This window comes from Nuphar pumila, chromosome 2 (genome assembly GCF_984573655.1).
Source record: "Nuphar pumila chromosome 2, dmNupPumi1.hap1.1, whole genome shotgun sequence".
Taxonomy (NCBI): Eukaryota; Viridiplantae; Streptophyta; class Magnoliopsida; order Nymphaeales; family Nymphaeaceae; genus Nuphar; species Nuphar pumila.
This window is the reverse complement of record NC_143250.1, coordinates 98,514,390-98,530,926: the sequence shown is the minus strand read 5'-3', so window position 1 is coordinate 98,530,926 and position 16,537 is coordinate 98,514,390. Positions and strand designations below refer to the sequence as shown.

At 39.1% G+C, this 16,537-nt stretch overlaps 1 protein-coding gene across 1 annotated transcript; it reads right to left on the bottom strand.

The window, feature by feature from the left end:
- Window positions 1-5,459: 5,459 nt before the first annotated feature.
- Window positions 5,460-16,120, bottom strand: LOC149846347 (protein phosphatase 2C 32-like). The gene is made up of 4 exons (XM_089996310.1): window positions 13,043-16,120; window positions 8,396-8,509; window positions 7,207-7,471; window positions 5,460-5,658 (listed from the first exon to the last, which is right to left on the bottom strand). Exons 1-4 carry the CDS (start codon window positions 15,461-15,463, stop codon window positions 5,543-5,545), a joined length of 2,916 nt encoding a protein of 971 aa, XP_089852436.1. The 5' UTR covers window positions 15,464-16,120; the 3' UTR covers window positions 5,460-5,542.
- Between the last annotated feature and the right edge of the window lie 417 nt (window positions 16,121-16,537).

Here is a 16,537-nt window from a genome sequence, read left to right as displayed (position 1 = left end):
TGTGTCAACAAGCCAAGCCAAAAAAAGGTCTTTGGCCATCCTCCAAAAACTTACAGCCATCAAAATCGAATCAAGTATCATTCCCGTGATAGGTCTATCATCAGTGATAATCTCGCAATGCATAGTGATACAGTTAAAGATAAACTTGCCATATCCAGTTCTGATATGCAAATCCATCGTGATAAGAAAGATCCCAGCAACCGTCTTAATATTGATCCTAAATGTGTTGCAGATCCACATTTGGTGGAGATTGACAGCGGCCAATATGGCAATGATAGCAATATAAAATGTAAACAAAAGGCTCAATAAAGTTTAAGTTTGTCTTCTACCGTGGATGTAGGCAATACGCCGAACCACGTACATTCGTCCCATTGTCTTCTTATTTGTTTATGGTATCAGAGCCATAAAACCGAATTGCGAAAGTTTGGTGTTTGTTCTCTATGGCAAACCAGACCAAATTCCCGTACCCTTCTACCTTGAACATAGCCAACTTCGTTTCTATAAAATTATCCCATACCAACTACCTTCTATGGCCAACTCAAATTCTAGGACTCATTGAGTCGCAACACTTGCAAGGTTTCATTGAGGGCAATCAGGATTTACCTCCTCGCTTCACAGCCAGCGACAACGATTTTCGTGTCGAAAATCCCAAATATGTTGCATGGTGCAAATCAGATAGACTGTTGAGAGGTTGGATCACCGGGACTCTGTCAGAAGAAGTTCTGGGTTTTGTCGTTGGGATAGAATCCACCCAACAAGTTTGGAAAACTCTCAAAGACAATTTTGCTCTCGACTCTCAAGAGAGAGAAAGCTTTCTTATACAAAAGATGCAAACTTTTTGGAAGGGCAGCATGACTATGGCCGAATACATTGCTCTGTTTAAAAGAATATATGATGAACTCGCAACAATCGGTAAGCCTCAAACTAATGAACACAAGGTTTTCTCTTTATTAAATGGCTTAGGACATGATTACGAGTCTTTTGTTACCGTCATGTTGAAACCACCCATACCATCTTATGATCGCCTGGTCACCCTTCTTCAAGGATATGAGACAAGGAAATCTCTTAATTCGAATACCAAACAACCTGCTATGAACCAAAATGCAGCATTTTATTCTAAAAAATAAGGGCATTATTACAGACAAGGAAAAGGAAGAAACTCTTCCTTCTCTTCATGTGGACGCGGCTTTGGCCAAATTGGACAACAGAATATTCATCTGAATCCAGATCCCAACAATAGTTCTCAGTCCAAGAATTCAAATGAGCGTAAAGAGAAAATAATTTGTCAAAATTGCTTAAAGCCGAATCAGTCCGCCATCAAGTGTTGTCACTGCTTCAACCATTCATACCAAGCTTCAGACATCCCTCAAGTGCTGGCTGCATTGAATGTGTCGGACAGCCAGGATTCAGCATGGTATCCCAACATAGGAGCAAGCTCCCATATTACCAATGATGCAGGTAACCTCAAAACCATTTTTCCTTATATCGGAAACGATAAGATCATGGTTGGCGATGGGGCTAGGTTGCCCATCTCCCACGTCGAAAATACGACCGTGGGCAATATCCTCTTGAACAATGTGTTAGTTGTTTCTTCAATAAAGAAGAACTTGATATCTGTAAGTCAGCTTACTATAGACAACGATCTGATGCTTGAGTTTTATGACAATCATTTTCTAATTAAGGACAGGAAATCTCGGAAAGTGATAGCGTCAGGTCATAGATCGGGGGATCTCTACGCATTCTAGCCAGACTCTCAAAAGCACAAGCAGACATTATTTTCCAACCGGCAGCGGATAGTCGACCTCGACATATGGCATAGATGACTCGATCATCCGAATATGCGAACAATTGACTTCTTGCCTAAACAAAATTTGATTTCCAGTTTAAATAAAATGAGTGATCATTTTTGCTCTTGTTGTGCTATTGCCAAGTCTACCGGATTACCTTTTAAGGAATCCTTTTTTTAATTCTAGTATGCCTTTTGAAAAATTGCATTGTGACTTATGGGGGCCTGCTCCCGTCACCTCTAAGCAAGGATTCAGATATTATGCAGATTTTGTCGACGATCACTCTCGTTACACTTGGATCTATGCATTATGGGTTAAATCTGATTTTTTTGTCAAGTTCAAAGAATTTCATAAAATGGTTGCAAACTGGTTCAAGAAAACTCTGCAAATTTTTCAATTTGATGGGGGTGGAGAATTTATTTCGACAGAGTTTCAAAATTATCTCAAGGATCACGGCATCATTCACAACATGTCATGTCCCAAAACTTCTGAATAGAACGGTCGCGTAGAACGCAAGCACATAAGTATCGTGGAACTCGGCTTGAGTATGTTGTTTTGTGTAGGCATGCCTACTGAACATTTGTTAGATGCCTTTTTTATCGCCGACTGGTTGCTTAATCAGCTTCCAAGTTCGGTTTTAGATATGAAAACTCCATATGAAAAACAAAATTTAAGGGTGCCTGAATACTCATATCTTCGAACTTTTGGAGCTCAGTGTTTTCCTCACTTACGTGATTATACCAAACACAAATTTGAGCCTCGAGCATTGTCATGTGTCTTCATTGGATACAGTGATACATACAAAGGATATCGTTGTCTTCACGTTCCTACAGGATGGGTCTATATTAGCCGACATGTCATATTCAATGAAGATTGCATGCCTTTTAGAAATCAAGTTCCTCTGTCTACCAAGAATGCCAAACTTGTTGTTTTTAGCGACTGGTTTCTTGATTCTGAATCATCAGCTCCATCGATAATACCATTAGTTGCACTACTCCCAGAACAGGCTGATCCAAGGCTCCGCAGTACTCCCTCCATCTTAGAATCAACTGACGCACCACTACAACCGGTTGTTACACCTTCCCTTCAGGACAACCATGAACTCGTCACACCTGATCTTGACTCAGCCGCCATTCTGAATGAAGCTTCCCAACCTGCTAACTCTCACAACATGATCACGCGTGCTAAAGATGGGATTATTCGGCCCAATCCAAAATATTTTTTGGCCCACCTTGATGTTCCCTCTAAACCTAAGACTGTTAAATCGGCCCTTAAGGATCCTCTCTGGGTAAAGGCCATGAAAGAGGAAATGGACGCCCTTCACGCCACTCAAACTTGGGATCTTGTTCCTCGCACATCCTCCCAGAATATTGTCGGCTGCAAATGGGTCTTCAAGACCAAACTAAAATTCAATGTCTCCCTCGATCAGTTTAAAGCTCATCTCGTCGCAAAGGGGTTTTCACAACTTCTAGGTGTGGATTTTGTTGAGACTTTTTCTCCCGTCATCAAACCTACCACCATCCGGATTGTTCTTTCTATTGCCTTACACCATGTCTGAACTATAGACAGTTGGACATCAAAAATGCATTCTTACATGGCTTTCTTGACCAACCTGTTTTTATGCAACAACCTCCTAGCTTCGAAGATCCTCTTAACCCTCATCATGTCTGTAAATTGAAACGAGCTCTTTATGGATTATGGCAATCCTCTCGCACTTGGTTTGATAGATTCAACAATTTTCTTCTCGGTCTTGGATTCTACTGTAGTGTGTCGGACTCTTCTCTTTTTGTTTGTCAAGCTTCTGAAGGAACTATTTATTTGCTTCTCTATGTTGACGACACCATTATTACCGGGAGTAATCTATCACAACTTAATCGGGTGTTGAATCTCCTTCACAACGAATTTGCCATGAAAGATCTCGGCTCTTTACACCATTTTTTCGGCATCCAGGTTCAAGCTCTTCCAAGTGGCCTCTTTTTGAATCAAGCTCACTATGCTTATGAAATCTTAGAACAAGTTCAAATGGTTGCATGCAAATCGGTCTCCACACCGATGGTGGCTCATCCCCATGACCTGCCTTAGATCAACTTTTTTCTAATATTCAATATTATCATAGTCTTGCTGGCAGCCTTCAATATCTAACTTTTACCCGGCATGATCTCTCCTTCAGCATCAACTACATCTGTCAGTTCATGCATGCCCCCACTATGCATCACTTCCAGTTGCTTAAAACACATACTTAGATATATCAAAGGCACCATTCATTATGACATACGTCTTCTTGCTCCCAACCAATTCCCTCTCTATGGATTTTCGGACTCTGATTGGGCAGGGTGATCTCTTACTCATCGCTCCACCATGGGTTTCTGTATTTATCTTGGAGGAAATTGCATTTCTTGGAGTGCTAAGAAATAGCCTACCGTCGCTCGTTCCAGCACTGAGGCCGAATATCAGGCTCTCGCCTCTAGCACCGCTGAAATTACATGGATCACCTTCATCCTTCGGGACTTGGGCATTTATCTTTCTCAACCGCCTGTCTTGTTTTGTGACAACTTGTCTGCCCTACATATGACTATCAATCTGGTGTTTCACAGCCGCACCAAACATACTGCCATTGATTATCATTTTGTACATGAAAAAGTTGCACACGGACAACTAGAAACTCGATTTGTTACATCTTAGGAACAGACTGCTGACATTCTCACAAAACCTCTATACAAAGGCACCTTCATACCTCTTCGCTCCACGCTTGGTATCATCCGCGATAATCTCGCAATGCATAGTGATACAGTTGAAGATAAACTTGCCATATCTAGTTCTGATATGCAAATCCATCGTGATAAGAAAGATCCCAGCAACCGTCTTAATATTGATCCTAAATCTGTTGCAAATCCACATTTGGCGGAGATTGACAGCAGTGCAATGATAGCAATATAAAATGTAAACAAAAGGCTCAATAAAAGTTTGTCTTCTACCGTGGATGTAGGCAATACGCCGAACCACGTACATTAGTCCCATTATCTTCTTATTTCGTTTAAGGCCTCCCACACTTTCCCATACCATTATTTCCTGAACCTAAGGCAGAAGATCCCACTAGTTAATCTTTAAAAAAAATGTTAGAGACGACAACTTACTAAAATGGCCAACATGAAATCCATGCTTTATAGTGAGTGGTCAAAAAACTTGGGGTGGTCCAACCTATACATTGGTTGAAGATACCGCTCTGATAGGGTTTTTTGGCATGAGCACAATGTTTGTCAGAATAGAATCGAATCTTGTATTGGCTCAAAATCCATTCAATAAAGGGACCAATTTAGCCCTCTTAAAAAATCAGTCGGGCAGATTCTGGCTGAATAAGGGTTGAGTTGGCCCTTTTCTTAATTTTTTATTTTTTGAATTTTACTATTTTTTAAATTTAAAAAATAAAAATTGACCGGTTCAGATCGATTAGGTTCAAGTCTTAATTTGCAGATTCTCTGAATCATTTTGGAAATCAATTCAGATCTGAAACCAATAATGACGACATTTCCTGAGCCAAAATAGTCATAGATGATTGTATCTGAAAGTGTTTTTTACCCTTCTCACTTTCTTGGTGGCATGGTTGTTATTTTGTTGTAGAATGTGGATGAGATCTGCCAAGGAAATTAAGAAGAGCAAGGGTAGAGAAAAATAAGAGGGAAAAATTTACTTTTCTTTGAAACTTGCTGCAACATATGAAAAAAAGCTTTTCTTTGAAACCTGTTACAAGAAAATAATCAGCCTGATGATCTCCAAATTCTTCCTTCAAGGGAAACCACCATGACAGAAACATCATCATGATACTTTCGGCGATCACCATGAGGAATGTCCAGCAGCTCATAGAAATCCATCCCTGCAAAGAATAATAGAAGTGATTCATACATAATGACATCATAAGACACACCTTCAATGCAACTTATCAATAGCAGTCAGGATGAATCAGATTGCTGAACATGCTGCTCGTGTTCAATGGAGATTCTATGATCTCTTTTTTCCTACACCTTATTTGTTGTCAGGCTACTATACGTCATGAGAATATGGGTAACCCCTCTGGTGATAACAGACATGCATGCACAAGAGATTGCATGGAATCTGAACTGGGGCATATGTAAATTTAGTAGTGATACAGGTGACCAAGATAGAACCCAAACAACGATTTCATATCATTTTCTACTGCCAGTTAAACAACATTCAGCGGCAGCTTTGGAATCAATGAAAAAGGTGAAGGTGTTTTTAGGGGAAAAAATTCCATTACATTGCTCACAGCAGCAGCCATGTCAAGACTTGTTTTTTCAAACCTACAGCTAGGTCAAGAAATCATTACTTCACTTGTTTAGGTTTCTGAGATGTGGAAACAAAAAAGATAAAAATGATTTTACAAAAAAAAAGTGAAGGGCATGCTTGCTTTGTTACAGGTGGAATGAACCATTACACTTGAGAAAGTTCAAGCTGTGATTGTTGGTCACAAGATCAGTCTTATGACCAATTTTCTCAAGTTTCAAGGGAAGGGCATCCTCAAGTGAGAATCAAAATAACGACTTGAACTTTCTCATGTTTCACTAAAACTTGAGAAAGTGATGTGATTGTGAATTTTCAATCACAGGAACTTGTAAAAATACAACTTTCACAGGGCATTGCAAACATGTCCTCAAGTAATGTTCATGAAAAAGACGGTGCTTTTTATGAAGCACTTTTAATTTGAGAAGGTACATCTTTATCCGATTTGTACAGGATATCTTTCTTCTCCATATATTTAAGAACCTTGCATTTGAAGAGGGCATCTTCTTTTTTCCTTATAATTTTAAGACATCACTGACAAACATAGCTTCAAGATCGTATCTTCATTCTCCACTCATTCTACAAAGTGCTGCTGCTAATCCCTTCTGTACAAGTAAAACATAGCTTGAAGATCGTATCTTCATTCTCCACTCATTCTACAAAGTACTGTTGCTAATCCCTTCTGTACAAGTAAAACAAAAAGTTTTCTGCCCAAGGCAACTTACCCTCTCTTTCCTGTCTAGGAGGCACACTGCTGCTAATCCCTTCTGTACAAGTAAAACAAAAAGTTTTTTTACCCAAGGCAACTTACCCTCTCTCTTTCCTGTCTAGGAGGCACAGGAAATAATTACCACCAGACCACCAGCCAGGGAAAAGGAGGTTAGGCAAGAGTTCCATAAAAAAGAGAAAAAAAGAAAGAAGAAAGAAGGGCAGCAGTGATGCCTGGAGATCCTGTGGAGAATGCAGATACTCTGCACCCAGTGACATTTATGTCTTGCATATGTGCTAGTCAATCATTCTATCAAAATGTAGGCCCGATCAATGCAGTCAATGCATATCAACTAGCTGACGTACTTGTCTTGCAGCATCAAACGAGAGAGAGAGAGAGAGAGAGTTCACTAACCATTTTTCTTTGCAGCACGAAAAAGCAGCTCGGTGATGAGGTACTGTGCAGGATCACCTTCAGGGACATTCTCCATGAACCACTCAACATGTGATACTACCTCTTCATTACTGAAGTACTGGTAAAGTCCATCTGAAGACAGGACCAAAAAATGGTCACTGGAGCATAGCCGGTGATGAACCATGGAAGGAATACAACTCAGATATGGAGAATTTCCAATGTAATGAATACGAAACATCTCCAGCAAAGCATCATTCCACTTGGCCTGTCAGTAAAGAAAACAGAAAATAAATCACATCCTATGCACCGGTTCTCCAAAAGCTGATGACTTGTCAGATACATGTATGTGTATGTAGCATTAATCACAAAAGGAAGGTCCATATAATGTTGTAATTTTAGTAAGGAATCCTATTACTTCTCTTTATTGAAGAAGAAAATGCAAGATGCAGCAATGTCCATGACCTAGTTTATTCACACATGCACTTCACATGAACAAGATGTTAAAAAGTACACTATATATACATATATATAGAGATACATACATATATATATATATATTATATATGTATATGTATCTATATATATATAAATATATATATATATATTAAGGGTAAACCCGATAAGGGTAAAACTGCCTTTTCACCTTTTACGCATATTCAGCTTTTTGAATATGATTGTAATTATTTTTTGCTTTTTAGTTTTTCTTTTTTTCTTTTTATTATTTCTAACCTTGGGGGGCCCACTTTATAGACGTTGGGCCCCTCCAACAGTCACATTTTGTGACCGTTGGAGGGGCTCTAACGTCTATGAGTGGAGCACCCCTCCAAGGCCTCTCTCATGTATAAATAGGAGTTATTCCCCTTTGTAAATGCTTAAGCTTTTTAGCAAAAGCTCTCTCACTATTACAATAAAGATTCATATTTTTTATGCCTTTGTGCATTTGTGATCTTTTGAATGTGTTGTGCCTTTGTGCACATTTGTTCCAAGTGTTTTTATTGTTCCTTTGTGCACGTATCCCACATTAAGAACTTAGTGTTCTTGTGTATGTTGTCTCTTTGAAGACATTTTCACACAAGATACCAACATTTTTTATGAACAAATATCACTGAAAAGTTACCCCAGAAATCGCCACTGCAAGCTGTATGAACAGATAAATGTTTTTATGGATCTGGAATAGTATGTTACCAACCTTCTTTAGAAAACCTGCACCAAATGCCCGAGTAACTTTCAACTGCCCTTTCACTCTATCATTTAAGATAGCTTCATTGTCATCAGGGTGCTCATCTTTTATCCTCAAAACTTCCTGAACAATAAAACATTGAGAGCATTGTTATTTCTTGAGACAATGAATACAGGTTGCCTTAACATCCTAAATATTCTGGATGAACAGATTTGGTTACTGCATATAATAGGTGAAAAAGAAAGAAATCGAAATCTCACAAAGCCATCTACTGGAAAACTAACTGCTCAATGTGCAACTGCAGAGATTGCTATAGTACTATTATTACTTATAATACTTTCATCAACAAATCGAACCCAGTGACAAGAAATGGCAGCAGATTTTGCAATTTGTATTATATGACAAATTAAAGGCTTATCTATCAGCTGACATGAGGCAAAAAACAAGCGGACTGCACAAACTAAAGATCTTCAAACACAAGCATATTAATTATAGTAAACTAAAATAAACACGTTAATGACAGCAATCACCAAATAAGATGTGTATAGTAAAAACAGTAGCTGACAAGAATAGCTAATGTGAGCATGAAATAGTGCTATCAGTCTATTAGTGAAATCAAACAATGACATAGCATGGTTATTTACAAAATAAATCAAATATTCACCATTGCCAACAGAAGCTTTAATTTGAGTTCCTCGTATTTTCATGGTGTGACAAAATTAGCACACTCAAATCAAAGAAGACGAGTTTCCTTAAAAAAAATCCAAGACCAGTTACTACCCATCAGCTTAAGTTCAAATCCCTCTTACAAACTCCTTTAGTCCTATGGTCTCATAACAGTGAATCTTTCAAAACGTTAGTATAGCTGCAAATCTGAGCACAAGCTTCCAAATCCACATGAAAGAAAATAATTCTTTTCACAACCTAAGGCACATCTATGTTGATTTCTGCTCTGGATGGTTGAGACACTGGCATATCTTTCCTGCTTGTCTCATTTGCTTTCCATCCTGGCAACTACATATGCAACAATTCTGCCGATCATGTTAAGGTAATTCTTGGATTCTACATGATGTAAAGTAGCAATAGACAGTGGAGGTGTGTTTCCAAGAATTTATTGAAAGTACATGCAGTTCCAACCACACATTTGTTTAGAGAACTACCAGTATTTTAAAAAATTATTCCCATTAAGTTGTCATGGCATAAGTGACTTCAGAATCATTTGCAAAATTTGGAATTCTACTGTCTGAAGGTAAAAATCGTTTGCTTCACCTACACAAAAAGGAGGAGTTTTAGTAATTTTATGTAATAATAGTCGATTTTACATTTCTGGTCCTTCACCAACTTTTTTCAACACCTGAGCTCCTAGTACAATCCCAACAGGAAAGCTACTGACAACATTCAAAACTAAACGTCTGAGATTGTAGGTTCTCTAGCTTACTAGCATTTGCTTTCAAAATTATCACCAGGAGAAGCAGAAATTGCAATAAACGTTCCAGAAGGCCGACACACAAAGCAACATCTCATTCTAGGTAGCTTAATGACACAGGTAGTACAAATCAAATTATATTTAATGTTTTGAAAAATGGAATACACTGATGGAGAAAATGACTTTGTATTTTCCTCCACATGGCTGATATTAGAAATCTATCAAGTTGCCATCCAGTATCTATTGTTCCAATTAACTCAATCTTTTGGTGGTATAGTGATATTTTAGTCCTCTGTGCAGGACACTTCATTCAATCATGTATGGATCAATCACCTCCACTAAAAAGGCATAAATAACATTCCACATTAATTGTCCTATCTGAGAAAATAGCCTGCATCCTATATCCATCCTTTTTGCTGCAGATATGCAAGCTCTTGTATCTGAATATGGGTATGCGGTTTGCTTATGTGAGACAATTAAATAGAATATTTCAATAAAAATTTGAAGAAAACTTCAAAATGTTCATCTTTACATATTATGTATATGGAAGTATCAACCAATTCCAAGTTGTCATGGGATTGCACACCAGTCTGAAAAGCGTGTGTATTTATGTATATGCACATGCATGCATTTTCTTGGGAAAGTGCCAGTGTAGAAGTAATGCTTTTCCAGGATTCCAATACTTTTATGATATTTCCTGTTATTTCAGAGATGACAATATTTTCAAAATATTATGAAGACTCATTTTCTGTGTATCTCACAAAATATTTTGGCATACTGTAAATTTCAGCAATATCTATAACTAGGATGATATGCATGCACATACAAAATGTACCTAAGTGACCTTGTTAAGTACTTTATCTATTATCCAATCTTCAACCTAGTATTTAATCTCTGCCAAATTTTAAATTGAACAGCTGTCTTTCTGTCCATTATCTTTGATCCACACTTTTATTATCAAAAGTCATCCCTACTTTCCTACACCAAAGGAAATCTTTTTCTTTCAAACATGTTGTGCAACCTTCAAATTTTCCTTTAATTAAGACATGCAAAATTTCAGTCCTGTATCAGAATTCCATGGGTTTCATTCTCAATTAAAAACACAAAGCATGACTTCTTAGCATCAGTTTATGCATGTTTTAAACATCTTATAGGAAGATTTTGCATCTTTTGCCTAATGACTTTGAAATAGCTTAAACAATTAAAGAGATATTCGTGTGAGTGATGCTTTGATTTATTGTCCAAACCATGCAGCTTCTTACCTTCATTGTCGACGTCCAAGAACAGAATAAACAAGGTAAGCACAAAGACAAACCCCTAACTCAAGTCTTTATCTGAACTTTAAACGGAAGTTCTACGCGCAGTCACAAACAGGGAAATGAGCTATTAAGGCTAAGGCTAAGGTCATTCACAGGGCAACAAAAAATTAGAAGAATCAAATAAACAAAGTAACTACATAGCTGTGCACATATTAGATCCTAGTAAAAAATCCATTTATTTCCATTTGTCTGTTTGCATCAATCAATGTCAGTCATTAATAACATTAGCTGGGCTACAACCACAGCATGTACAAAATTGAAGTCATTCTGTGGCCATTATAGAAAACCTGTGTTTTTATCCCCACCCCACCAAAAAAAACAACTCTTGATATTAGACTGAATGATCTCGATCAACTCCAGTAGCGACATCATTAAGGAAGTAGGAAGCAGAAAAAGTTACCATTTATAAGCTAACACATAGAATTTCCTCAGCCAGTTGGCATGACCTGATGGCTGATAGTATTAATTTGGATATATCTGTAATGCAGCTTATGAAGCTAATATAAGTATATTTTGCAGAAAAAAGAGCACATGAATACAGACTATACTGAAAGGTACTACAGCCAATACAAACAACTTCAATAATTGAATCTCAATAAAGTGTAGGATAAAATAATTGATGAAATGAACAACACACTAAGCAGCAATGTCATTCCACACTCCACAGTCTTTATGATTTAGGCGTAGAAACGATGCAGCAGCTTGTGAGACATGATTTGCAGATGCTGGTAGTGATTGTATAGCCAGCAATATATGAAACAAGGACTACAATGCATCAATTTGTCTTTCCTTGCTGTGTACAGGCCTATGCATCAATGTCCAACATGGCACCATTACAAGAGGTGATTCTCCATTTTTCTCTTATTGTGTATGGACAAATGCATAAATGTATCTAGAAAAAGTTTATAATACCCTTACCGGGCCTTCCTGTTACATCCATCATTGGTGATTAGTCCCTGGTTAATGAAATCTGTAATTATCCCATAACCACTCATTTACATGAAAGATGGGGTTTCACTCACTTCATTACCAAACAGCATATCTGTGCTACTGAAGAATGGCCCAAAGAGAAAGGCTTGAAAGGATTGTTTTGTAATAGATTTACAAGGAGAAAAGGCAGTCCTAATATATAATCACATGGGTTTCCTCAAGTTGGCAAATCCATTATTACAAATATTAAGACAAAGACACTGAAGTGGTACCTTTAATTAAGACAATAAAGAACAGATTTTACACCATGTTGTCCCTTTTTTTATTAATATCAGCTCTATAGTTATCATCTGGTTGCTACTCAATCTTAAACTAACATATGTGTCCCATCAACAAACTACTTCTAGTTGCACATTCAGTTTGATACCTAACATTTGATAAAATCTCTGAGGTTGGAAATACATATGTATTCAGATCATTATTAGGAATTGCTCAAGCATGGAAATAGAAGATGGAAGATATCAATAACTTTTAAGGTAAAAATGGAAAATGAACATCTCCAGACACCAGCAGACCGTTCCTCAACCAACTCAGCATGAGATGGCTAAACAGTCTGGGCTCATATGCAAATGACTACAACAAGCAAATGTTCATTTTTCAGTGAGCAAATTCTGCAATGGAAACTCAAAAAGTGTCCACATTTTTAAATAGCCTGCCTTGAATTATCATATTGAACCTAAAACCTTGTGACTACATATTCAGGGATCTATGGTCTATCCAAGGATCTAGATATAGATTGAGAATGCCATATGTTCAAGTTTGGAATTCTAATAGGATCATTTAAAGAAGTTAATTTTTCAATCAGTTCTAAGATATAAAGAAAAAACAAGTGAAATGAAAAAAAAATACTACAGGAAGACTTTAATTTTGGAAAGTAAAGTCGAAAAGCATGAACTTCTGCAACTTAAATATACAGCTTACCTCCTCCACACTTGTGCCATGGTCAGTGGACAGCTGAAACGCTGTCATCTTTAGTCTGCAGAGCGAGATCTCTCTCTGTTTATTAATCTTACTACATTGACCATTCTGGCTATGCATAGGGGACTCCTCAGAAATTCTGTCCAGTTCCATGTGAATGAAGGGATCCCTGGACCTCATCCTATGCCTCATATCATCCTTTCCAAGGTTGTGGTCATTCAATCTCTCTTGTGCTAGGATAGCACGACTGTCACCAAGATTCATGACATAAACATCTTCATCCTTCATCAGCATCACAAGGACACAGGAACCCATCAAAGCAAGCTCTGGGTTTTTGTCAAGCACTTTATCTACCATTTCCATGTATGCCTCCTCTGTAATTTCAAGTGCACGTGACAAAGCTTTTAAGATAGCTGCATGATCAATGGGCCCTGCCTTGCATCTCCTAGGAGGTGCAAGTGAGTCTACCACTCTCTTGGGTGCATCCGTCTGTTCTCTATGCCAATCATAACTCCATGGGAACAACTTTTTACGCAAAGATTTCTGTTTTCTGTACATTTTTCTAAGCTTTGAACCAATCAGAGATCCCGTTACAATGTGTTTGGGCCCGGTAACAGAGGGTGGAACCCCGGCACTGTCATTTGATTCCTTTCCAACTGGCCCTCCACCTTCTACTGAATTTCCATCATCTCTCAGACTGCTAAAACTATCCCCTTTGCCGTTTCCTGAACATGATAAAGTCTGTGTCATTGGTACATTTTCTCTGGAGTGCATATCACCTGCTCCTGCATTAGAATGCATATCTAGAGAATCAACTCTCTGCATGTCAACATCCTGTCCTAAGGACGAACTGCGTAAATCAGCATCCTCCATCTTAAAAAGTTCATAAAGACGCTTGCTCTTCCTACCATGCCCCGCCAACTTTGACGGAGATGTGCAGGATTTATCTTGCATTATGGTGCTGTCAATTACCATCCTATCAAATCCTGACAGATCACTCTTCAGGCCATGTCCTGTTTCGCTAGATATCTCCAACTCAGTCGCGGTACTTCCAGTGGAAACCTTCTCCTCCACAACTACATTTTGCACATTTTCTGACACCTCAGTAGATTGTACATCTGAAACTCCAACTGCACAAGTTTTACCACTGTCAGAATCATCTACAAATCTCTCCAATTCGTTAACTCCCGTGCTTGAAGCTTGTAGAGAGCTACTAGCAGCTGGTTCAGCTTGGCAAGTTTCTAATCTATCATGGGAAGCCACTTCACATGACTGAGTAAGAAGATTCTCTTCATTTCTACAGTCTGGCATATTAGTGAGACCTTCATGAGGCTTACTCTGGGAGCCACATTCAGGTGGATTTGATCCAGAGTAATCATCATAATCCCAAAGCAGCCCTTCCAATTCCTTATCAATTGCCCTGTAAAGATTGCTCATTAGAAAATCAGGAGCGTCAGGGCCATTGAAACCATCATAGATCCCAACAAACAGCCAACCGTGCTCTTCGGACACCACAACATGAACTCGGTCCTCACCCGCCTTGCCATGAGCCCACTGAAGATTGCGGGCACTGGTACGCTCCCCCTCGGATGTTCCAATGCCAGACGACGCTACCGAAGCATCGAAACAGTTTCTTGGCTCTTCGGTTCGAAATTTTGCTTCCTTGGACTGCCAAACTAATCGGCTAGCAGGGTGCAAGAGTAACCGCTGCACCCAACCAGACCCTGAATTCTTAGAGAAGGTCCGTGAAAGAGCATTTCTCATGGGCTTGCTCATGCTCCTCATCAATCTCCCAAGAGCAGCCTTTCTCTGCCCAAATGCAAGTGGTGCTGAGAAGTTGGTTTTGTCAGTGTTCTCGAGCGGCCCGGACAAGAAGACGCCCTTCTCGATCGGCCCGGACATGAATCCGCTGCCTCTTTCGAGAGGGCCCGAGGTAAAACCTCTCTCCAGCGGCCCTGACATGAATCCATTCAGAGGTCCAGATCCTCTAGGCACAGGTTGCAGAGGAAGTGCAGTGAAAGAAGCAGTGCTTTCAAACGAAGCAGCACGGTCTTGCGGGTCGCCCGCAAACAAGCTGCACTGATCATATACTGTAACAGTGCGTGCACTCGGCGCGTTTGCGCTCACAGACGCCCCGGATATGGCCTTAAAGGTAGTTTCAGCTATGTTCTTGTTGGGTCTCTGTAGACCTGACTCTTCTACAGCCTCTTGTCTAAATGAACCAGAATGGTTTTCAGAATCTATCGTACTGGAATCAATGGTGAACCTCTCCGAATTGGACGGGGTTATTGGTGGAGACTCGATCACAGGCCTAACATAGCAGAACGAGTGTCCCAGCCCCTCATCCAATGGCTCCAGGAAGTCTATGTCAACCCCACCCATGCCATTTCTGGGGGGCACAAGACAACCAATGCTATTTCCCATTGCCTTTGGAATCAAACAAGGATTGCTGCACCCATAAACATTACACTACACCCTTGAGATGCACATATAGGGGGGTTTTTGTTGCTTCGAACCTTGAGCAAATACAAGATGAACAAACTCAACCGAAATGCTCCCCCTCTAGGGTTTATCAAGAAAATACTCATGATAGTGCTTAGCCTATATATTCAGAGCCAAAGGAAAAACTGAATAAACCCATCTACAAGTAGAACCCATCTAACCCCAGAAATCCAAAATGCACAAGAAATGGGAGAATGGAAAATGTGGTAACCATCTAACCTCTTTAGGGATCTCCAATCTTGAAGACAAGCAGTGGATCAGATAAAGGTGAAGCCTTTCTTGGGTACTCAAAACGAGAGAAACAAGCTATGCTTGAGAAGGAGAGCTGGTATGCAAAAAACAAGAGATACCCATCAATTATTTTTCGAATTGAAGAGGACCAACATGAAAAAAATCAAAGAAATATACAAAACAGAGGGATTAAGGCTCATAGAAGGAATCCAATCCAGAACAGAAAAAAGAGAGGGAGATTAAGGTGGGAAGGAGGTGTTAGGATCAAGGGAAGGACAGCGGGGAGGGAAGAGAGGAGGAGGTAAGCCAAAAGAGGATAAAACGGAGTGCTCTTGCTTCAATCAATTAAGTTTCAGTGATCTCCCTTCTTGGGTTTTTCAAAACATTTGAGAGGGTAAACAAAGTCAGACCCCCAACACCCTCTCCTGCTTTTTATTATTTTTTTATTTGTTTAATTTTGGTTTGAATGATTGGTTTTGGTGTTAAACAACCATTTGCACATCATCTCAGCCATCATCATTAATCCACCACATCATCTCAGCCATCATCATTAATCCATGATCATCATGATGTAACAGGATACAGTTGGTGCTACGGAGGACTTTTTCAGTTTTGACACGTACAAACAAGGTGCTAAAATGATCCGTGCTAAATGAGTTTTTCAGGGTTTTTTTATTTTTAAATTCTGAACGTACAGATGTCATCTATGCACTTGATTTTACAGGGATCAGATGGGTTTTTATAAGGTTAAAAAAATCAACCGTC